At 47.8% G+C, this 25,012-nt stretch overlaps 1 protein-coding gene across 1 annotated transcript in view; it reads right to left on the bottom strand.

The window, feature by feature from the left end:
• SMYD2 (SET and MYND domain containing 2) overlaps positions 1–25,012 on the bottom strand; it is a 51,162-nt gene that overhangs the window by 5,785 nt on the left and 20,365 nt on the right. The window contains exons 3-9 of the mRNA XM_043485145.1: positions 16,458–16,568; positions 13,740–13,800; positions 12,902–13,026; positions 7,312–7,379; positions 4,522–4,624; positions 1,555–1,665; positions 732–852 (exon numbers count right to left, since the gene is read on the bottom strand). Of these exons, the coding sequence (XP_043341080.1) occupies positions 732–852; positions 1,555–1,665; positions 4,522–4,624; positions 7,312–7,379; positions 12,902–13,026; positions 13,740–13,800; positions 16,458–16,568 (700 nt within the window). The remainder of the gene's footprint in view (positions 1–731; positions 853–1,554; positions 1,666–4,521; positions 4,625–7,311; positions 7,380–12,901; positions 13,027–13,739; positions 13,801–16,457; positions 16,569–25,012) is intronic.

The raw sequence follows: 25,012 nt of genomic DNA, 5'->3' as shown, positions 1-25,012 counted from the left end.
CACAACTAAAGAATTTTAGCCACAGGGAACACAGCCTTCCTTCAGCTGTGAACAATGTTGATTAGAATGAAAAAAAATCTTCAATCTTCTGGTTAAATCTAAATCCTCACCCAAGCTGGGAACTTTCACTAAAGCTCTTAAGGAAGCTTTCTCCAACATGGGAAAGTTCTTTCTTACGCTCAGGGGAAAAAAAAAAAAAAAAAAGTGCCTTTCTTTCATTTCCTTTCACTGATTTTCTTTCTTCAGTACAAATGTAACCCAAGAAAACGCTATAATATAGTGGTTAAGAATATGGATTGTGCTGGCAAACCTGGGGCAAAACCCTAGACATGCCCCGCTGAACGGTGTGCCCTGGGCAAACAGCCTGCTACCTATAAGCCCGTTTCCACCTGTTACAGAGCAAAACCCTCAGTGAGGTGCCTTGCCCAAAGGAAGATACCCAATTGGTGAGGGTCTTCAAGGAACTGTTCTCCACTTCTAGAAAATAAAAGCCTTCCACCAGGATGAGCTCCTGAGCAAACTAGTCCAACAAAAAGAAATAAGATGAGGGCAACATTACGAAACACTGACGTAGTTGACTACAGGTCATGGACGGCCAGTTAAGTCTTCACCCTGGCCATCCTTTGATAGGAAACCTCCTGCCTTCAATACTCAGAAACCCACCCTTCCCCTGCTTCTGGTGCCTAGCTCGCCAATGCCCCCTGTAAGACGGGGAAGGTTGCAAAGGATATATTTGTAGTGCTTGGCTCGCCGGAACTCCTCAATGACATTGCGCGCATATCTGACCATGTCGCGGATGGTTTCTGGCTTCGGGGGGTCGTTGAGCTTCCGGATTTCCACCTTGGCCTTATCCTGAGGGAAATGTCCACAGGTTACTTCCCACGGAAACCATCCTGATGTGCAAATCTCTCAAATAGCACATCTTCCCACACAGAGGTACAGGCTTGTCCCTTCTAAGGTTACATAAGAATGAAAGGGAATCAGGCAGCTGGTCTCAGCAAAGTTCAGTATTCATTACCTGCTCACAGAAAGACAAAACTATTCAGTTTGGAGGTGCTCCTTATTGAGGCAGGACACCTGCCTTGATATATTTACTGTCAGCAGATATGTCTGTTCACACATCTATGAAGAGAATAGAATATGGAGGGATGGCACTGACAAGATAATCTGGGTGATGTCCAAGAAAATTCTGTGAAGTCTGGTGAAGAGGTGGGAAAGCTGGAGAATGCTGTCCATCTCCTCGTGGGTGGACCACTCTACCCATCTTTCTCCCTTCCGTCTCTTTGGAGCAGCCGTTTCTTTTAAAGAAATTGCATTCTGGCAAATCCTCCTCATATTTGTACAATGTGATGGAAATGTTTTCATCAGCTCTGAGAATCAAGTTGGAACAGAGACCTGGTCTGACTGGATCCCCTTGGGCTATGCTAGTAAAGCAGGTTTAAAGGCTCAAAAACACAACAGGAGGAGACGCCCAACTCAGGCAGGGTTACTCGCTTGGCAGAAAGGTCCTGAGAGACAGTCGAGTCAGCATCTGTGCTGGGAGGAGGTGCTGACCTTGTCTTTGGTGGTACACTCCTGGCATTCACAGGTGAAGAAATAAGAATCTCTTAACCGGTCATTCCTATCTTCTGTTGGGTACAGGAGGTCAATGTAGCTGGTAAAAACCTAAAGTGAAACAGTGAAAGCATTAGTTTGCTCAGTCATGTCCAGACTCTTTGCAACCCCAAGAACTGCTGCCCACCAGGCTCCCCTGTCCATGGAATTCTTTAGGCAGGAACAATTGAGTGGGTTGCCATTTCCTTCTCCAGGACCCAGGGATCGAATACCGGTCTCCTGCATTGCAGGCAGATTCTTTACTGTCTGAGACACCAGAGAAGCCCGATAAAAACCCAAGGGGATCTGAAGGCCTGTTTGCTTCAGGCCAGCTCACACCGCGTCCTCCCTGTTTGGCTTTGCAAACACTCCTGATGGTGACTGTGAGGAGGGCCACAGCTCAGCATACTCTTCACCCTGCAACACACTGAACTCCCAAAGTGCCACCGCCAGTGTCCGCCTCCTCTTACAGAATCAAAGGGTCCCTGAAGTGGTGAGTTGGAGGGTTCAGAGCAGCCCTGCCTTCTTCCTCGCAGAGAGTGAGCTGGGCTCTGGCCCAGTAGCAGATGACCTTGTCTCGGGTACAGAAGCAAAGGCCACCATCGGCGAAGAGTCTGATCAGCCTTGGGATGGGTCCTGCGCTGTGTCCTCTTGGCCTTTGTTAGGCGTTTTTTTATCTTACAACCTGGGATGGCTCACATGCACTGTTGGGTGGGTAGCAGGGGAGCATGCACACACATATGTGGACACACACACACACACACACACACACACGTTTCCCTGTATCCTGCCATCAGCTGGCGATGGAGCAGGAAGTCGGCTCAGCAGGCCGGGACCGGTCAGTGCAGGAGGACACAGCTCCTAAGCCACCAGCCCGCTGCTGCCTCACCCAGCCGGGTCAGAAAACCTGGAAAAGTCATACCTTTGGGCTCTTCAAGTCATCCTGTCCTTGCTTTTTCCCAACAGTCTCTGTAACTGAGACCTGGAGCATACGGAGGAGGCTGGCATTTAACTGCCCATTATCTACTCCCCGGGATGGCACTGGCGGCTCGTCCCACACCATCAGGCAGACGTCTGACGGAACAGATGGGTGTCCCAGAGCGTCACTGTGCCAGTCACCTCGGGCGCTGGCAGGCAGGCAGGCTGGGGCGGGGGACCCGTGCAGGCTAGGTGCGCACAGGTGCCCCGAGCTCCCCCCAGCCCGGAGCGCAGAAACAGAGGCCCTGTGGCTCATCTGACACCCCGGGAAATGGCTTCCTCCACTTCGAAGGGCAGGTCACCCCCAAAGCAGCAGCTTCCCCCCAAAGGCGGAGGCTGAATTTCTGACGTGTGACAGCAGGAGGGCAAAACCACAGGAAGGAGCCCTGTCCCGCCCGGTGGCCAGAGCCCACCTCGGCGCTTCCAAATGACTGATGGGCACGGGGTGCAACAGACAGAGGGCCCAGCAGAGGGCGACAGAGGCCGCTGAGCATCACCGCGCGGTCCAGACACAGCCAGGGCAGGTGACAACGTGCTCCGGGCAGTCCACGAGCCGGGGCCTGGGGCCTGGGGTTCTGGCTGACGGGCGTCCGCTGTTTTAACAGGAGGCGCTGGGGCAGCCTCCACGAGACATTCAGAAACCGAGACACCCTGCTCCCTAACAGGGTGCCCCCTGCAGGATGTATTTCACACGGGACGGCAAATCTGATCTGTACACGGGGCCTGGGGTCCCAGTTTGGCTGTGGCTTATTGAACCCCATCCCGAGAAATGGAGGCTTTGATCATTTTGCCACGCTAATCATCATATTGAAAAGACTCTAAATATCCAGACATATAACTTTAAAAAACAGCAGTAGTGTTGGTCGCTCAGTCGTGTCCATCTCTTTGCGACCCCAAGAACTGTAGCCCAGCCAGGCTCCTGGGTCCATGGAATTCTCCAGGCAAGAATACTGGAGTGGGTAGCCATTGCCTTCTCCAGGGGATCTTCCCAACCCAGATTACTTAAAATGAAATGTATTTAAAGGGATTACATTGCCTAAAAATTCAAGTGTCTTGCTGTGGACATCAGGATTTATTTTAAGAACGTACAGCACACATCTGGCAAGGGCTGGTCAGCAATCTCAAGGGGAGACGCCTGACGCGGTGGCCGTGGAACCACACAGCACAGGATGGGAGAAGGGAATCACTGCGCAGGCTCGCCCCCTGCCCCGAGGCTAGGGAGGGAAGCGCGTGGTGGCCCGGGCCACAGACTGCCTCTCCCCACGCACCAGTGTGCACCTCTGGCCGCCTGAACTCCATCCCCAGGAAGGGAGCTGGCCCAAGTGCAGGTGAGCCCGGGGTGCGATGTGAACGCGCCATGTGTCATCTGGAGCTGTGACGCGTTAGCTGCTGCTGGTTGCTTTCCTCTTTGGGGGGGAAGAAAAACAGGCAGAAATTCACGAATCAAAAGTAAACTCCATTATTTGGCAATGGAAACTCACAGCCTCGAAGGTTTCATCTTGGTCATTTCGGCAATCTCGTTTCTCTATAAATCTCTGTAAATCTTTGTGAGGAACTTTATTCGAATTTCATCTTCCTTGTTTTTTTTTTTTCTTGGCCACAGCTTCCCAGGTGGAGCTAGTGGTAAAGAACACGCATGCCATTGCAGGAGATGTAACAGACGTGGGTTCAGTTCCTGGGTGGGGAAGATCCCTTGGAGGAGGGCATGGCAACCGACTCCAGTATTCTTGGTAGAGAATCCCATGGACAGAGGAGCCTGGTAGGCTACAGTCCATGGGATTGCAAGAGTCAGACTGAGCAACTAACACTTGCTCAGTTTGGTGGACATGGACACGGTGAGCATGAAATGGGAGCTGAAAGCGTGGACTCCACGCCACAGGTCTGATCCTGAACCCTGGAGGACCCGAGGACGGTACCCACCGCCACAGCCTCCCTCAGCCACACACTCACCTCCTCTCCCGGGTGGATTTCCTGCACAGCTCTGACTTCTGCCAGGGTCCCCTTGTAGGTCACAATGACATTGGGGCAACAACTATGATTCATCAGTGCAACACTGTCAATCAGAAGAGAAAACCCAACATTCTCAGGAAGGCAGATGGACTGTTCAGTAACTCCTTGGCCACTTACTTGCTAAGTTATGGAAACTGCATCTTTGCAAGACATTAAAAAAAACACACAAAAAACAATTAAGGGCTGGCCATCAGAGTTTAAGAGGTTGTTCTGCATGCATTGATGATAACAAGATCTAACATCTTAGATTTGAACAATACTGAAAAGTGAAATCTGCAATGCAAAAGAGTGATAGGTAAGCCAAAAACGAAGCAAAAAATAATAACACATAATAAAGAGTGACAATAACAAATGCCTTCCTGTTAGATGCAGGACTCAAAGCTCAACACCCCCAGTGAACTGCTCCTCCACCGGACACTGTGCAAGACAAATGGGCTGTCGTTGCCAAGCAGGTTTTATATCAGAGGATGATTTCTAACATGCTGTCTTCAGATGTTGAGAAATCGCCACCGTGGGAGACGCTGGCTTCCCAAGTGAGGGTGTGGGATCCCCCGAGAGACCCGGAGGGGCCCGCCTGACTCTCTGCAACCTCCATTTCCTCATCCAGAAAATTGGGCCACTGGTCGCTCCTGCTGCTTATGGGCCACTTTACAAGGGACGGTGGGGACAGTCGCCTACGCGAGGGCTTTGAGCTTTCTGGTTCTATCAAGGTCAAAGTTCTGAGAACAGAAATTTCTAAACTACAGGGGAAGAGTGCTTGATCTCTGAAAACGCTGCCTTTGAAATCACAATGTTGATACGATTCTCAGCAAAAGGAATTTTCCCCCCCCCAATTAAAACTGGAAACTGGGACTCAGAGGGGCACTCAGATCCACGTGCATAGTGGCTCTGGGGGCCAGGGTCACCTGCCTGAACCTTCCACGACCAGAACCCGTTCTCCTGTTTGCTCCGTGAATATTAACAAAACAAGAGGCAGAAGGAGTCCTCCAGCTTGCTGTGTCTGGGGAAGCCACTAAGAGTCATGGTGAAGGGTGTGGCTGGGCCTGGGGCCAGACACGCAGGGGTTTCCGGTCTTGTCTGCCGGAAGGGTCGTCTCCACCCTACTTCCTGGCCTACCTGGCTTCCTGGAGAGTCATGCACAGGGAATCAGGCCCTAGGAAACGTGATAAACAAACGCACCAGACATTGTTCTCAACACCCTTGTTGTTGTTTCAGTCGCGTAAGTCGTGTCCCGACTCTTTGCGACCCCATGGACTGCAGCCACCGGGCTCCTCTGTCCATGGGATTTCCCAGGCAAGAATAATGCACTGGATTGTCATTTCCTTTTCCAGGGGATCTTTCTGACCCGGGGATCAAACTCCTGCATTGGCAGGTGGATTCTTTACCTCTGCGCCACCAGGGAAGAAGTATTAAGTAACCGAGCTCAAAATAGGCCGCTGGCTATCTTTCTCTTGAAGGCAGAAGACCTTACCTAACTCATGTTCTGGGTGCTGTGTTCTCGTGGCAGCCGCTGGGGTGAAGCCTCACACACCACCACGCTGAGCCTGGCCTTTGCTCTTTCAGATACAAGAGGAGACATTCTGGGGCTCATTTCAGGGCTGAAGTGGTCAATGCAAGCCGTCTAAAGAGGTCCAGTCACCTTTCTCTAGTTCTCCTTCCTTTTCTCAAGGGCAAAAGTCCTAAAGAACCTATCCTGAAACCATTTCTTCCCTCACTGTCGGAATTTCTAAACGCAGACAATTTTGGCCATGGAAACAGTAATATACACTGTTTCTCTGGATCAAGAAAGCCCTGTGTAGCTTCTCAGGAGAGAAGAGCTTTCTCTTTTGGACCCATATGATGCACAGAGCCAGGCAGCAATAGACGTGTAGGCTTCAAGTGCCATCCATGGCCAACGCACAGGTGTTAAGGGTTTCCGGCGACTGCTCCAACCTACAGGCAGAGGTGCCTGTAGTTTATATTAAGCGACATCACTCTAGACCACACTAATCTCCAGCGTGGATGGGCTCAGATAGGGGGTGCTGGAAGGGCTCCTTTGCTGCATCTGTGAAGCCAGGGCTTGATATTTGGCACTGAGGTATTGGGAGACTACCCTGTCCATTAAACAGATAACGGCAAAGCCATGCCTGGCCGAGCTGTAACGTTAAAGTCAGAGCTATAACGATCTCCACTGGTCAACTGACTGGCCTTTCCGGAATTACTTGTATATTCCTGAGGCTAAGAAAAATCCTATAGGTCTTTGAAATTTATCCCTAGTTCACTGCTTTAGCATACTGTCCTTCCAAAAGGTACTGGTTCTATACTGGTTTATTTCAAAAAAGACAGATGGGGAAGAAGCTTATATAGTCTCTACGTACATCTACAGTCAATTCCTGGCAATTAATGTTTTCCTTTGAGTGAAAGAAACCCAAAGATTTCCAGAACCACAGCTATGCAAAAAAGCACGTTTCTCAGCAGGGCCCGGGTTGTTCCTTCTATGCACACTCTGAAATATTCTTTAATAACAGCTCTCTACCTAGCAGGACTTAACAAGCAACTGTTCTCTTAACTACTACCTTCAGATCCTTAAATGCAGGGGAAATATTTTGAAATCTGGCAGAATTAAAAAGGGGATTTAATTCACTCAGAGTTTCATGTCTGCCACATGCAGTTAGGGAGGTTATTGAAAATTAAAAAAAAAATTCAGTGTTAAATAAGTAAAAAGGAAAGATGAAGTCACACTCAGCCTACTCAGGAAATATTGCTGATCCCAAATGAGAAAGTTCTTCATCTTCGATTGTGAAGCCATTGCAGTTAACCTGCGGTGAGAAAGGGGAGAGAGAAAGAGGGGAAAAATGAGTTAAAGCTTCTTTCCGGATAGAAATCACCTCTTTAGTTTTGACCGTTAACAAATGAGCTGGGAAGATGTTTGGTTTAGTGATTGGAACACCTTTCTTTTGAACAAGGTATCCTACGTTCAGACCCTACTTACCGATCGGTCTCACGTGTAAACAGATACCAGCTGAACTGTCAAGTCTGAAGCATCTAGTCCAGCCCACCTGCCCACCGTGGCTGAAGGTCACAAAGCGCCACTCAGGTTCTAAGGACTCAAGCCTGCAGACCTGCATGGGAGTCAGGACATCTGCACTCTAACCCCAGTGATGTCCCAGATCTGGTGTGGGATCTTGAACCCATCACTGTGTCCCTTCGATGTGGTTTTCTTCTGCTAAAAAAAAAGAAGCCACTGAATCTGGTACCTCGTTCATAAGGTGAGGTGGTAAATCTGAAAGGCTTTACACAGCCAATCTAACTGCTGTCCATCCCCTTGAGAGGCAGGAGGACCAAGACCCTGAATCCATAGAGCTGCGAAGGTCCCTTCCTGCCTCAGACACATCAACCACTGGCCCACGGGCTCACCTGTGGCAAGAAGTATTACCCTGAAAATCACCAAGGGCAGCTCTCAGCATCCTAGAAGTCAAGCTTAGAGCTGGCGGGCTGAAGATGAAGACTATACATCTCCAGTTTTAGGCTGTTCCATAAATTCACTCTTTGCACATTCACCGAGGAAACCTTATATGCTGGGCGCTCTGCAGAGAAGGAAGACCAGGCCAAATCTGCACCCTCCAGGAACACCCAGGCGACTGGGAGACAACTCGGTGAGGGTTTTTCATTTGGACCTACAACTTCACAGCTGGAAGGACACCCCGTCCCTTTACTTCTCAGATGATGAAACTAAGGTCAGAGAAGGGCAGTGACTCGACCAAAGCCAGCAGCAAAGGCTGAGAGCCCGGCTCCTCCTGTGCTGCTTTGAGGCTGTCAGTGAAGTATGCGTGCTGAACGATTCCACCCCGGGAGCTGTAGTCAGGCCCTTCCCCACCAGATACACAGCATGGCTGCATTTTGGGCCAATGGACGAGCTTTTTGAAACAGTACCTGCTGAGCGCTTAGTCCAGGCTAGGCACTGGGCTGGGTGCTACACGCTGATCCTCTCTTAAATCTTCAATACGATCCCATTTTACAGATGGGGAAATTGAGGCCCAGGGAGGTCAATGATTAAGTAATTCAAGGCCATATAAGTAGCAAGTGGCAGAGAAGGAGTCAAAATTCAAGCTAGGCATTCTGATAGCAAAGCTGTCAGAAACACAAGTGTTTCTTTTCACTATACCATGCTTCTTCTAAAATTGTTCTGATCTCTGACTCTTCTGGTTGCAATTTTACTTAAAAGCGAAGGGCCAGTGTCAAAGGCTTGGAAATTTTGGTACATAGAGAAGTAAAGGCTCCGATGGGTTTGACTAACAGCTTTTACCATTCGATACATTTACAATCAGTATTTACAATTTTCAATACAAAAAGAGACGACTGCAGTGAGTAAAACAATATACAGCCTTTGGAATCCTGAGGTATCAGGCATTTTTATGTAGAAGACACAGCATACTATTTTTTGTGCTAGCCTGAGATACTCTGGCCTCTTCTGTCATTGGGACATTCACCAACTATCATTCACCAGGGACCGTCAACCAATATCGGGTTAAGAGTAAATTAGGATTTTCATTCATTCAACAAAATTTACTGAAGCCTGAACTATGCGTCCTGCATCCAACTAGGTACTGAGGAATCTATACCCAGTCTCGGATTGGGATACTAACATGCCTCAGCAGTGTCTGGTTCCCACAGGACAACAACAAATTCTGCCAAGTGGGAGAAGGCGTGTGACCATTTAGCAGTTTTCACGACGGATCTCGGGACCGGCAGCTCCTGACTAGCTCTGAGGGGTGAGGGTACGAGACATTCTCCTTTGCTTTGTAATCTCTTCCTCTACAAGACTGTCTGTAATTCCAAATTCCTTCAGGCTTGAATGTTACACGCCCACTGGTCCCTTTATTCCCTCTCTCCTGTCCCCTTGCTGTGAGGGAGAGTGCGTTTCTCCACCACAGAGAAAGACCCTGCGAGCGCAAGGGTCATCACTGTTCCTCTCGGGGAGCTGGCGGTGATGTTTCAGCCTAATCGCCTAGCAATTTGCCTGCCAGCCTTCCCTCCCTTCTGAAATATCCCTAGGGAAGAAAAGTGAACTTGCCTGTTAAGAAAGATGCATAGGCCATCGTCCTTTTTTTTTTTTCCTGAGTCAAATCGGGCGGAAGTGCCTTGCTAAAGTTATTCTCATAATTAGCATTTAGACTAGATGTAGGCTGCACACCAAAAATACATTTCCCAGCCACGCATATGCTCCCGGTGATTAAAATGCACCTCGGCGCTGCCGACGGAGTGCAGTCACCTTCTGCTGCCAGCTGCTGCCGGCCACGAGTTAACCCACAACAGCCTCCCACGAACCAGAGAGGACAGGTTCTGCAGGAGGCTGGAGGGGCGGACGTGCGGCCGGGGGCTGAGCAGCAGGACCGGGGGCCGGGGCTGGGACGGCGCTTTCCACTTGCGCTTCAGAGTTTTCTTTGGGGATACTGAACGTCCCCTTGCAAATTTATATGTGAGAAGAGACATGAATGTGCGTGTGTATGTACATCGGTGTGTACGCACACCGCCTCAGAGTGGATATTATGATTTGATTAATATGAAAGTCAAAGTCGCTCAGTCATCTCCGACTCTTTGCGACCTCATGAACTATACACTCCGTGGAATTCTCCAGGCCAGAATACTAGAGTGGGTAGTCTTTCCCTTCTCCAGGGAATTATATCTCCATTAATTATATTGATTAATATAAAGTCTTTGAAAAAACTAACTACCTATATATTTACATATGTGTGTGTGTGTATCTGTCTCCTGGATACTCTGAGTCAGTCCAAATTTCAAGGACTCTGAGTCACTTCCAGCACAAATATAACACTTCTATTTGTGACAACAAAGGTCTGTCTAGTCAAAACTATGGTTTTTCCAGTAGCCATGTATGGATGTGAGAGTTGAACCGTAAAGGAGGCTGAACGCCGACCAATTGATGCTTTTGAACTGTGGTGTTGAAGATTCTTGACAGTCCATTGGACTGCAAGGAGATCCAACCAGTCCATCCTAAAGGAAATTAGTCCTGAATATTCATTGGAAGGACTGATGCTGAAGCTGAAACTTCAATACTTTGGCCACCTGACGCAAAGAACTGACTCCTTGGAAAAGACCCTGATGCTGGGAAAGATCAAAGGCAGGAGGAGAAGGGGATGACAGAGGATGAGATGGTTGGATGGCATTACTGACTCGACAGACTCATATGAGTTTGAGCAAGTTCTGGGAGTTGGTGATGGACAGGGAAGCCTGGCGTGCTGCAGTCCATGGGATCTCGAAGAGTCAGACATGACTGAGAGTGAGCTGAACTGAACTGATTTGTGACATCATGTGCCTTGATTTTTGGTAAATATGGTCCCATATCCACTATGTCAACATTGAGAAGGCCCATCAGCATGCACTACTCTGTTGCCAGCAGTGAAAAGATACCTTATGTTTACTTCATCTCTCTTGCTTTCTCAAAAAACCATGCCTCATCTAATCCAGAAAAGTCATGTATCCAGTTTTTCTAAAAATGTAGTAAGAGAAGTCAATTCCTCCACTGTGTACTGTTACCCAAATCCATTGCCTTAGAATGGGTAAGGAAATATGCTGTAATCCCAGGATAATATAATGAAATCAGGAAGGTTTTTCATTATGTCTAATTTAACACTCATGACTTGAACCCATTTTTCTTTCACTGAGAACAGCAGTTTTTTTCTGATTATGACAGTCACATAACAGAAATATATCCACATAAAGTCTATCAAGGAACTCATCAAACTGTTCACAGTGGTTCTCACGGAGGGATGAAGTAGGTCAGTGAAGTGGTGAAGACTCACCTCTTTCTTTACAGGAGCAATTTTAAAGTGGGAGAACTATGGGTGCTTTTCATCTTTTCTTCTGTTTAGTATGTTCTTAAAATTACACATACTCACTGTAGATAATCCAGAAAAATCACCCCCAAAAAAGTAAAAATTTTCCACGACTCATGAGATAACTAATGGTGAACTTCCACAAAGTAAATTTTCATATTACACATTCTGCCCCTGCTTTTACTCTTGATGTTATGTCATCAGCGTTTTACACATCTTCCCTCTTTGAAATATAATTTATAAAGGCTACATAAACTTTAATCAAAAATCTAAGCCATAATTTACCAAATGACTACTGCTGACCATTTATAACATGTATTTCCTTTCCTTTTTTTCCCCGATTCTTTTTGTTTTCATGGTTTTAAAAAGAACCACACAGTAAACAATTTGCATGTCAATTTCTGTCCATAATCTCTGACTACTTCCTTAGGATAGATTCCTAAAAATGGCATTAGTGACGCAAAGAGTACCTAGATGATGCATACTCTATTCTAAGCCAACAGTGTTTAAGTATCCACCCGAGCTTTTTTTCCCGTCTAGACACTGAAGGCAGGGGAATGTAGTGACTTGTGCCCACAGAACAGTATTCCAGTATTTCTCCCTCTGCAAAGGTCACCTTCAACTACACATTCGGCTTGTAGGGGAAAACACAAGGGTATGTTAGGGAGAGAAATCCAATCTGGTAAGTCATGCCAGGAAGAGCCACCCTCACAGTAACAGGAAGAAGGATGCAGTCAGACGGTGTCCAGCCAAAGGGTGCTGACCGGACTGTCTTCTCCTGTCCTAGCCATGTCCAGCCAGGCCTCAGCCTTTCCAAAAGGCTGGTCATCAGTTCCTTAGCGCCTTTAAGTTGCTCTTGTCTAGAAGTCTAATTTTTTTTTTTAATCCTAACTGATTTTGGTAAACCTAGGCTTCCAGTCTAAACAGGATTACTTAGCAATCATCGGGAAAGACCTACTGTACCTAGACCCACTCAGACTCCTCTCTGTGATGTCTGTTCTTCCTGGCCATCTGTATTTGCCTCTGCTTTATCAACACAGTGTTGGTAAGAGTGGAAAAAAAAAAAGAGTAAAGAAAAAAAACAAAAACACAACCCACTACTGTCGGAAGGAAAGGTTTAAGAGAAGAGTAAAATTGAATGTAGGAATCTCAAATGATCTCTTCTATCCAAAGACGTTCCAGCCTGCCCCAGTCCTGGCACTGGGGCACTGGCAACTCTGTTTTCATAAACTCTTTCTGCAGCAGGAGGCACAGTGAGGGTGGATTTCCTATGCTCCACCATCAATGAGGGCCAGCACAGACAGGACCCTGATCTGCTCAAGGTCACCTAGCAAGCTTAGGCAAAACATGGACCAAGAGATCAAGAACTGTATCAGGGAGACGCCATCATTCTGCTTTCATTCATCTTTACCAACTATGTGCAAGGAGAGGGACGCTGGCAGGGGAAGGCTAAACTAAGTGTCACCGGACACTCACACGCTTACCTGGGCAAAGAGCACTACTAGGCTGTCGTTGTCGGGGAACTCAAGGTGCTTGGAGTAAAAGTGATGGAGAGCAGCGATGTCACTCTGAATCAAATCCCTCTTCTCATTGTCTAATTTATCCAGATCTGTGGATAAACCAACCATTATTCAGCAGGGAGGAAACTCTGGATCTCTAGCTATACATTCTTTCAGTGCTATCAATGGCATAAAGAGAAAGCAAACAAACACGTGGAGCCCCCAGGAAATATTATCCCTCCTCCCTTGGTCTAACTGATAAACCCTAGGGCAAAAAGAGCATATGCCATTTCTGCCTTCTCTTCCTCTGACAAATGGAAGTCACTCAGGACAGGGAATTTCAACTGGCTGTTAACGATGAGGTCAGGAATGAGTGGCAGTGACTGATAACCAGCCTCGGTCTAGTCAAGGGTCCCCCAGTTGGCCCAGGAGTCTGTGTCATGATGGAGAAAGTGGACAGCCCCTGATTTAATGCCTCTGAGTAAGGACACCAGCTGTGTACAGGACTGCAATTCAGCGAAGATCCAAAAAATATTCAACATGCCAAGAGAGCCAGCAGGAGATAGCTCAGGATGTAATAATTCATCCTGCAAGTTCCCACTTCCCCTTAATTATTTCCTAGCAATCCTGTCAACTGGGGTGGGGGGGAGGGAGAGTTATTGTCCATTTTTCAAAACAGCATACAAGTCAAAATAAAAACTGATAACTATAAAATCCCCATCACCATGAAGAACCCAGCTATCCCTTCCTTCTTTCAATCCTGTCTAATCCACAGAAAATGTGTGGCTGAAATAATTTCTCAGCCAGTCACAGACAGACTTACGTGACTCAAACTCCTTTACAGCTAACAATTTCTCTGAAGGTGTTCTCTCTGGGTGGATTTTCTAGTAATTGGGGAAGAAATCACACAGTTACAGATTTCAACGACTTGTGCAAAAAACAGTGCTTTCACGCTTATGTCGACATGAAGAAAAAAGCAACAGTTCTAAATGAAGTAAAGAGCTAGCCAAGGAGCCTGCCATTTGGGCTCTGAGAGCATTTGCCCAAAATCCAAACCCAAAGGACTCTTTTGAAAAGCTTTTAAAAGCATCGGCTGCGTTACTAACACCCTGATAATGCTATGCACACAGTAGGCTCAAAAATGCTTGTTATGGGAAAGAACAGTGGCTAGAAAACAACTTTTTAGGGCCCCGACTTAAAAGGACCGAGTCTACAGATGAACCATCCCATTTATTATCTCTCCTTCTAAAAAGGAACAAAATCAAACCCCCCATCCATTTTACACTTTCTTTAAGCATAGGCTAAAATGATCTCAAATTCCGCGTTTCAAAAAGAACACTTTCGGTTGTATCCGTGAGCCCAGATTCACTTGAAACGTGTTGCCGGCTTTGTTCTAGACACCCCAAGAGGAGCTGACAATAGTAAACCCGCCAGGCTTTGAGAACATGAATAAACTTGGTGTTGACAAGAGTTCAAACGCAGAGCTCAAGAGCTGGCCCAAGGCCGTGTCTTTGTAATCGGGCTATTCAACTTGAGGATACAGGTGGTCCACCCAGGCGTGCTCACCTCCCTAGTTAACATGTTACGCTTCCCCTTGGTAGTTGGGTAGCCTGTCCCCCCGAATCCTTTGCAAGCGACTAGAATACAAATGGTCTGTTTTTTTAATCATCAAGCCCTACAGAGATGAAAAGATGGCCAGGTAACTTTTCATTTAATAGACTATTAGTGGTAGCAGTAATTATAATAACAGTTGAATGAAACTGGTATAAACTCATCATAGCTTTCAGACTACCCTCCTGGTGCCAAAACATTTCAATAGTTCTTTTTTGGAGTGGAAATCTTCCCATTCACAGGATCCATTTCTATAAGATTAGTAAGTCATTTTGCCTGGGAAAACTTTTCATTCAGAAAAGGGCACCAGCTCCTTCTGAATTCTTAACCACTACTCTTTCAACAATCTCAGGAGATGGGGCTGGGGGAGAACTAGGAGACTGGTCACTCAATCCTCGCAAGATGCTTACGGATCGAATCTGATGGCTTATTTACCCTGGCACCTTGGTGGCTTAGTCTAAAGAATCTGCCCACAATGTGTGAGACCCAGGTTCGATTCCTGGGTCAGGAAGATCCCTTGAAGAAGGAAATGGCAACCCACTTCAGTATCCTTGCCTGGAGAATCCCAGGGACAGAGGAGCCTGGTGGGGTTACAGTCCATGGGGTCACAAAGAGTCAGACATGACTGACAACTAACACACACACACACATACACACACACACACACACACACACACTCACCCAGTCACACCATTTTCTCCTCCCCTTTCCTTCCGACCAAGTACTCGGCCTGTATTTAAACACACCGTGGGTAAGGAACCAAAAGTTAACCTCTTCCAGCGAAAACAATTCTGACTTTTCGGTCCCACTCTACAGGCCAGCCTTGAATGCCTCTGGTTACCCTGAGCAGGCGAAGTGGCATTTCAGCAAGCACCTGACCCAGGCTGAACATAACAGAACTATGACCTCAGAGGTTGGAAATGTTCTACTTCTGTTTATGAGGTCGAGGAGCCTAACTTGGTCTGGGGAAAGATATGAGCTGATCATTATGATCACGTTTGGTTTCGATCAAAAAAAAAAAAAAAAAAGAACCAGAAAGTTTTAAATGGAGGGAGGTGAGGTAGGGGAAGATAGAAAGAAGAGGCAGATGAAATTTTAGCTTTACGATTTACAGTACAGAGGCCCTGCCCACAGCTTATCACTGGCAAGCAGCTCTGTGGACATTCGCCTTCGAAGCTCCATGCAGCCTATTTCACTGTGTCACAAGGACACTTCCTATGGCATTTTCCTCCCCTCCGTTTGGGCTGGTCCTGTAGAGATCAGGCATCTTATTACCATGCAATCAGTACGGACTGAGCCAAAAAGGGGTCAGGACAGTGAGCCCTGGCTTCATCTTTGGAGGAAACTGTTGATGGCCACATTGTTCCCACCCCACCTCCCCGGCCTTGATTTTTACTTTTCCACTCCTCTTCTTCCTCTCCCTGCCAGCGCCATGCTGGTTCTCTCACCCCACTCCCTGCCCGCCAAGGCGGGGCAAGTATGGAGATGCGGAGGAGCAGGAGCCAGCCCAGGACAGAGGGTGAGGGGAGGTGGCAGGGGGGTGCACGCTGTAACAGAAGGAAAGAGGGGACCTCCCAAAGCTTTGAAGGCCAGTCTGGTTCCCCAGGACGCTCTCATTACCATCACTCAGGTTTTCATGCCCTGAGAGGCCGTATTTTTCTATGCAAACCTGTCTCATATAAAAGCTCAGAACTTAACAGCAGCGGCTACATTCCTAGCCTGGGATGAGTGACATCCTAGCTGCACAAGGCAGACAAGCCAGCTCACTCCTGGAGCCTTGCTCTCATCTCTATCCACAGGGACGTGATGGGAAATGTGGTCCCAGAATGCTGAGCGAGAGATGATCACCACGGGTCACTCACTCATCTTTCTGACCTCGAAGGAAAAAAAATAAAACAAAACACACTTGAACCTGATCCAAATTCCTCACCTGTTTGGCCAGAATCCTTGCTGTCAGCCTTACGGTCTCGGAGGGATTCCAGTTTTCCCCAAAAACAACCATGGGAGAACATTCCAGCTTGTGCATGGGCCAATCTTCTCTCTGGGAAAGTTAAAAAAATATATATTACACACACACATTGCAATAAAGTTCGAGACAAGAGGATGCAGTAAGTTCTCCTAGTTAAGGTCAAGTGAAATATGTTTCCTTTTGGAAAACACGACGGTGCTCACAAAAGTTAGAGATGAAAACATCCTTTAAGACAGATGTGGCTGTATGACCTTGACTCGGGCCTGGCTGAGCTCACTGGCAAGGGAAAATCGGCTCTGTGTGGTTTCATCAAGCATCTCACGCCCCTCACTATTCCGAACGAAAAGCACACCTTTGCATTATCTGTGGACGCTGTCGTGTCGCTCCTGGGGTGAGTGACTTGGGCATCAGCCTCAGGTTTGGCTCTGCTCCCTATGGTTCTGATCTGGCTCTGTTCCCACATCAGGGCAAACAACCGAGACGTGATGTCCACAGCACCTCGTCCCCTTCTATAGGTGATAAAATTCTACCAGAGATGAGGGCTCGGTCAAGGACCCGCGAAGAGTCTGGCCAGGGCAACTCTCGGGCACATTTAGGAACACGGACTCCCTGAGGAGTCACTGGATAAAAGAGGAAAACCGGACTCCTCTCTAACACCTGTCTTGATGCTTTCTGCCCCAGGCTGCGGGGTGAAGGGCGTGCGCTCACTCCGGGAAGGGTGGAGATGTGCCTTTCGTGAAGGGAAGGCTGGGGAAGGAGGAGGGTGGGGTGCTGGGGAGGAAGGGACGATGCTGGTGCTGGTGCTGGGTCAGTGGGGGCTGACTGGGAACTGGCTGAACCGCACGGGCTCTGATAAAAACCAGCTGCGGAGGCAGGGTGGGCTGAGCAGCTGCGGGAGTGGACTCAGTGGGAGTCTGCAGATGCTCCTTGCTGCAACAGGACTGGGTACCATCGTGGTCTTCCCTCCGCCTCTCCTGCCTCAGAAAGGGGCAGGTCTGACCTTTCCGATGCTCAGGCCAGAACCCTGGAGACTTCCCGGCCGCCTCTCTCTCCCCCACACTCCACATTCACCTCTCTGGCGAATCCATCCTGTCTGCCTGCGGAATATGCCCAACCTCTGATCATTTCCCACCCGCCACCTTCCCTAGTGGGCGGCAGACCCTACACCTACCCCGTGATGGCTTCCTCTGCCTCCTACCTGGACACCTGCTTCTGCCCCCCTCACCCCCCACCCCACCCCCAACTCCACTCCAGAGAGCAACCAGAATAATCGATTCTGAAACACACAGATGAGATCCTGCAGTTCACGGCTCAGCACGCTCTAATGGCTTCTCCCCTCAGAGCAAAAGGCCAAGTTGTAACGATGACTCACGAGGCCACCCGTGGGAGGAGCTGACTCTCCGCTGCTCTGAGCTCATCACCCCCACCACGCTCCCTCACCTCACTCCACCCGGCCACCAGGTCTCCTCGCTGCTCCCTGGACTGACCACACTTGCTCCTGCCTTGAGATCTTTGGCACCTGCTGCATTTCCTGGCTAGATGCCTCTTCCCCAGGCATCCCGTTGGCTCCCTCCCTCCTCCACGTCTCTGCTCTGATGCCCCCTTTCAAGGTGCCCTCCCCAAACCAACACTCTCCCCATCACTCTCCCTTCTCCTTGCTTTACGCTGCTTCTTAGCACTTCCCACCACCTGACGTATGTATAACACACCGATTAGTTGTTTGGTTTACTACGTTTTCCCCCCTGCCCCTGCCATTCATCTGTTTCAGGTAAATCTATTATCCCAGAACCTAGAACTGTGCCTGACATTCACTAGGCACTCAATGAAGTTGTTGAATGAATGAAGATGTCTCCCTCCCCACTGCCAAAAAGAAAGACACACTGTCACCTAACGACTGGACGCAGCCCCCGTGGCACAGACCCTTGGCTCAAGCTCTGGGCCAAGGCGTGTTCTGCAGAGTTAAATAACAGCATGCCGAATATAACCAAGAGCAAGGAGAGGCAGAAACGACAAGATAAACACCAGGAAGAAGAGGATCTGTTTTTAGCCAGAGCCTAAAACGAGAGCTCGGTGATGCAGCCACAAGGTAGGGACAGGTAGGTCCAGCTCCCAGCAAAGCTGGCTCCCCACACAAATGCAAAGCAAAAAGGGAAAGACAAGGGCGTCTGGCCTTGGGGCATCCGAGGGACGTGATGACCAGCAGCTGGGGACAGACGGGTAACTGACACCTACGAACACACACAGGAAGTTCACTGTGACCCGAGCAATGCCAAGAAAAGGCGTTTGCACGGCTTTAAACACGCTAGTTTCCTGAAGTACAGGCGCTGTCTTTGGTGTCTGACAATGAGCTCCAGTGAGAAAGAAGTTTAAGATGAACATTTCTTAATATGACTTCCGTGTTTTTAAGACAACTTAATATCGAATTAATACGAATATAATTAATACACAATGCTGACATCTCTTGATGTTAATGTCCTCCAGGGAAGAGAGCCTAACTACAGGGCACGCTGTGGGGGAGAGCAGAGTTCTATCCAGCAAGAGGAGACTGGCCTGGGGCTCGGGGAGACCAGCATTCTCACCCCGCCCTCCAGGGAAACAGCTGTGTCACACCAGACGGTCCTCTTAATCCCTCTGCCCGTGTATCCTCGGCTGTAAATAACATGATCCCTAAGTTACTTAGCAGGTCCGGAATTCCGAGTCTACGACTGTACGCCTTCCAACAGTGATAATCAGACACAAAGCTTGAAGGCTACCATGATCAGGCATTCATGCAGCCACAAAGGGTCGTTGTGAGGCGCCAACAAATAAGCCAGCCCACCAGAAGCACTCAGCCCAGTGCCTGGCACACAACCTGCTCCCAACAAACGCTGGTAACTGTTCACATACTGCTTCCCTCATTCATTCAATAGGCCCTTGAGGACCCCAGAGGCAGGGATGGGAGATGGAGTCTTTGACTTCAAGTAGTTTATGACTATATCAGACCACCAAGGATAGCAAGAGCACCTAGAATGTATCAGAGACCCACACAGAGCAGCGAAATCAGAGAGCTGGGTAAAGGCAAGGACCGGCAGAATCACGTGAAGTTTCAGCAAGGGAAATCTACCAGATGGTAAGAAGCTTTCCCTTTCTGTCAGAAAGTGGAAATGTCAGAAACATACCACAGTAGCACTACTTAGCTTCTAGTTTTCTTCAAAATTTAAGCTGTTACTGCTTTCCTGATTGCAATTTTTATAAAACTTAATGTAAATTCAGACAGCTCCCATTTTCTAGGAAAGTAATATATTACAAACAAAGGCACAGGAAGGATTCAGAAAGACACATGCCCAAGTGTTACTAGCGGTTTTCTCTGGAAGGATAAAATTATGAAGTATGCATACTCTTTCTGTTCCTCTTTCAGTCTGAAACTTCTGATTTTTCTATAATGAGCACAGATGATTCATGCAATAAATTTACAACAATTAAATCTATGTAAAAAGTAAGAGAGGGAATTTTTTTGGAACCCTTTTAAACTTCTAGTTCACTTTCAGCCACTGTAACAACAGCTCTGCATGACTTTCCTTTTTGTGCATGGACCAAAATACTTAAAGATGCATAAAGAGTTGCAGAATTGTCTCATGGTACACCAGCACTCCCAACACTGGAAGAAAAGAGTGATTGTTGTGTCATCCAGTTTTCTGCTGAGCAAATGATACATTGTCTCCCTGCATAAGGAGACTGAATTTTTATTGTGAAGTCCCCTTTTCTAACTCCTGCATTTGGTGTTTCTCTTGTTCTAATGGGGCTTTCAATTTAGACCATGTCTACTTATATACATGCCTATGTGATTTTCTGAAATGTGGAATAGCATGCATAAGTGACTTCTTAAAATGTGGAATAGTAAGAAAATGTCATCCGACTACTGTTCTCCACCACTATTCTTGGCGAGAAGAATGCAAAAGGAATTAGGGGTGTAGTGACCACCTCTGTCACTGGGATGACACCAGGGTGACAACCACTGCTGGCCCCCATCACAAGGACACTGCTTTGTTTTCTGTTTCCATAAAACAGTGATGGGACACACTCATTGATTCTTATTCGTGATGTTAAACATTTACTCATAGGAAAAACACGGTGGCTCCTTTGAGAATGCTTCCTGTGTCTGAATTAAGAGAGCGAAGTAAATTTAACCAGGACTAAACCTCTGACCCTAGCCCACTCACTAATCACCCAAAAAATGACAGGGTCATGGGAGCATTTCTTAGATATTTTCTACACTTCAGTTACTTTCTGATTGGTGATAAAAGTCGAGAATGTTCTCACATCTTTGGTCACGCACTCCTCACACATGCTTTCTTCAGTCTTCATCAGAACATGCCCGTTCCTCCTTTCAAAAGCACACTCGTAATCCTAACACCTCCACTTACAACACACAAACCATTTTCTTCTGTTTGTCAATGTTAAGAAATAACACTTTAGGAAGTTCTACTCCACAATGATTCCTCTATGTAATAACTCTAAAACTCTTCTCTTCAACGTGTCATGGTACAATTTAACAAAAAAGTCTGAGCGAACAACACACTTAGTTTTCCAGGCATATTTATAAAAATAAATATAGTTCATTAAAACACACAGCTTACAAACCGAGTCCAACTAAAAAGGAATTTCTATTTCTTTTATATTTTCTCCCATTACCCTTTCATGCATTGTCAGTTAAAATCTTTCCTCTGGCAGGATCACACTGAGTCAAATGAATGAAAAGGAGAATAAATGGGACAAGACGTGAGCCAAACTGTATAAAATAAAGCATGATCCTAAAGTCCTGCAATCAGAGAGGAGGGCTGGGGGCAGGAAACAGTGCTGAGAGGCTCCTAACACGCTGCATTCCTGGAAGGACATCCTCAGGGAGAGATGTGGCCCTTACACTCTTGGAGAGGTTTCTGGACAGACCATACGACTGGAAGGGATCTTCCCTTTCACCTCCATGAAAGGCCACTTCTCCGTCTCTGACCCATTCCCACAGTGCCCCTTCTCCTGGAGGGTCCTCAGGACCCCCAGGCGCAGTGCTGGAGGCAGTGAAAGCCCTCCCCAGGGTTTCCGCACACTCTGGCCTCAGTTTTGTTGCTGTGTGACCTTGGGCAAGTCACTCAGCCACTGTGGACGCAGCTTTCTTATCTACTGATGAGCTCCTTTACAACCCTGTCATCTGCTCTGAGGTATGGACCCCCTGCTGACTCCAGGTGGGTGGGGTCTGCCTTTGAAGAAGGCCCAGTGAAGAGGAAAAGACCCTGATGCTGGGAAAGACTGAAGGCGGGAGGAGAAGGGGAGGACAGAGGGTAAGATGGTTGGATGGCATCACTGACGCGATGGGTATGAGTTTGAGTGAGTCCTGGAAGACACTGAAGGACAGGGAAGCCTGGCGTGCAGCAGTCCAAGGGGTTGCAGAGAGTCAAACACGGCTGAGTGAACAACAGGGGAGAGGGCCATGCTTTCTTAGGTGGAGAATCACCCAATCACCTTCCTCACTGCTGCCCTTGGTTTGCACCCCTCGTTTGACCCTGCAGCAGAGTCTCCACCTTGATCCCATCCAAGTGTTCCCTTGGGCAGAACTCCGAATCCATTTTCATCTGGAGCAAATGCCCCAGATTCCTCCCTAATGATTTTATGGACGAAGCCCTTCTATGGCCATTTGCTTCTAGGCACTTAACTTGATGACCATCCTACCTCATTGTAATACGATGTCCTGCTCCTACTCAATCCTTCAGACAACAGGACGGAAAACCTTAATGATTATCTGTCTCTCCCTGCCACAACAGGAGAGACACGAAACAGAAATGAAACAGGTCAAATCCAGCCTCACTTCTAGAAACTGGTGGCTTTTGGGAAGTGTGTTACTACTTGTCATCTATGAGAATACTTTGGTCACAAGATACTTCACAGAGCATGGGGAAACTGAACGGCAAAAGTACTCTCCAGGACCGAGGGTGTCCTGGCCCAGGAGCTGGCGAGATGCAAGGAAGTCTGTACGTGGTGGGGCTGGACACAGCACGCTGTCACGGCCTGGACCTTTGCCATGACTTAGAATCACAGGACTGTGTTCCCCACCCTGGGGTTCCTTGTTGCAGCAATCACATTATGAAGTGACCTGTAAAATCTGTCTACAGGAGGAGGACAATGCAGCCTGTCAAGCTGCTTGGTGTAAAGTAATAAAAAGGCTCATATTTCAGTGTCATATCTTTTTGCCTTTTCATTCTGTAAGGTGACTGATGCGGAGGCTGCAGCTCCAATACTTTGGCTACCTGATGCAAAGAGCCAACTCACTGGAAAAGATCTGATGCTGGGAAAGACTGAGGGCGGGAGCGGAAGGGGGCGACAGAGGATGAGATGGTTGGATGGCATCACTGACTCAATGGACACGAGTTTGAGCAAACTCTGGGAGATGGTGAGGGACAGGGGAGCCTGGCGTGCTGCAGTCCATGGGGTTGCAAAGAGGTGGACACTACTTAGCGACTGAACAGTAATAAAGAGGCAACCTGGTTCACACAGGTTGATATACTTGGTTGTCGGGAACCTCCCAAGGCCAGGCACCTATCACTGTGAGTCAGCAAATCTGGAAGACAAGGTCCTAAAGGCAAGGGAACCACAGTGGCCACCACAGCACCCCAACCTGGACTACGGTTACGCATCAGTGTAATGCCACCTGGGGGGCCTAATGGAAGACAGCTCAAGAGACAGAGAGGTAGCTCAGCATCTCACAGATCCTCATGTTTCATATCCATGCAGAATTTACAGTTCATCAGAGAAGTTAAAGTTCATTTTGTAACAAGCACTATTCATATAATGTACACCATTAGGGATCTCAAGTTCTTAGAATCCGTCCATCCACTTTGGTGAAAAAAACCCAGCCCCTTAAATCTAAAGTGGGCTGCCTACTTTAGTCTCTGCGTAAAGCTAAGCTTCAGTCCAACCTGAATTACTATAATATTATTATTTATAAGCCTTCATGCCTGCATGCAGCATCACAGTTTACATAGAACCTTCATATCTCACATATCATTTGATCCTTGTAATTCATCAAGATAGGGGCCACTGTCCTCATTTACACTTAAAGAACAAGAGAGTCTGAGACGTCCTTTGAATTGTTAAGTTCACAGATGTACGCAGGTACAGGGCTGGAACTGTATCCTCCAAGTCTTCTGTGTTACAATAGTCTGACCTGTGTGTGAGTTACTAGCTGGCTTCTTTAAAGAACCAGAATATCATGAGCTACTTCTTCTAGAAGCATTTTACTTAAATATAGAAACAGCTAACTTATCAGGCCTGGAACCTAACCATGTCATTCCAGGGCTCGCTGACCTCTTCGCATGCCACAGAACTCTCTGTCCACAATCTGGAGGGGCAGGCACTTCTCCTCTTCAGAAGAAGCCACGCTCCCTGACAAACCAATGACAAGCGCATCTATGTTCTCACTGCCCCGCAGGCCGGAAGCCTGCGTGGAGACACAGGGAGGTGGACCATGCACGTGGCCATCAGAACCAAGGCAGACCTTCCCAAGCCAATGGCTCAGGGCCCCTGTGGAGGGGAGCTCTGTCAGACTAGACTTTGGGGCTTAGCAACCTCTCCCACTGCTGCACAACACCCTTTGGAGACATTCAGAGACGAGCTGTGCAGGGAGAAGACAGAAGGAAAAAAAAAAAATGAAACCATGGGTAATGTGGTCGACCAGAGCAGGGGTGGGGGGCAGAGGAAGGTGACAGTTAAGTATGGGAAGAAGAACAAAAACGAGGTGCAGGTATGAAGAACAGCCTCCCTGTCCTTTAGAACCACTATTTAGTAGCATCATTTCCCAAGCCACATTAGTAGGTTCCCATTTAAAAAATAGATTGGGGAGGATACACAGAGGTTGAAGATCATATCCTCCCCAAATTCAAACCGCTATAACATGGAGTGCATTTTCTGTAATACCTGTGAACATTTTGTGTAACTATACAGAATTAGTAGAAAAATTTGGGGGAAAAAAAAAACAGAAACACTTATCCCTTAGAGAGTCTACCAAGAGTTCCTCTAAATACCCTCTTGAAACCCTCAGTCCTGGGTTACAAGACTCTCTCAAGATGCATCCAGCCAGCCAGATGGCCTGTGGCCTACATGCAACCTGCCGCCTAGACACCACCCCCAGGTCTCCAGGTCCAAGTTCAGACCAGGCCACCTCTGGCGGCACAAAAGCTGTGTCAGGGGCCCACCTAAGTCCAGCTGGAATCAGGCTAGATTAGACCAGCCCAAGGGTGACATGTGGCCTGCTAGGGGAATAGATACAAATTCAGACTTGGTGATGGTAAAGACTAAACAATTTCAAAGACAGCATTTTAACATTTTTCACTGGTTGTCTCTGCACATTCCATCTGTTGCTGGGAGCCGTTGGGGGCAGACTGTATCCAATGTGGCCCCTGTGTCTCTCCCACTTTACCAACCTCTACTTTTGATCCTGTGTGGGGCCCCAAAATGTTACTGCCCATCACCATCAGTCCTGGGTGCCAGCA

This window comes from Cervus canadensis, chromosome 13 (assembly GCF_019320065.1).
Source record: "Cervus canadensis isolate Bull #8, Minnesota chromosome 13, ASM1932006v1, whole genome shotgun sequence".
NCBI lineage: Eukaryota > Metazoa > Chordata > Mammalia > Artiodactyla > Cervidae > Cervus > Cervus canadensis.
Note: the sequence above shows the minus strand (reverse complement) of the source record. Positions and strands in the feature narration are given on the sequence as shown.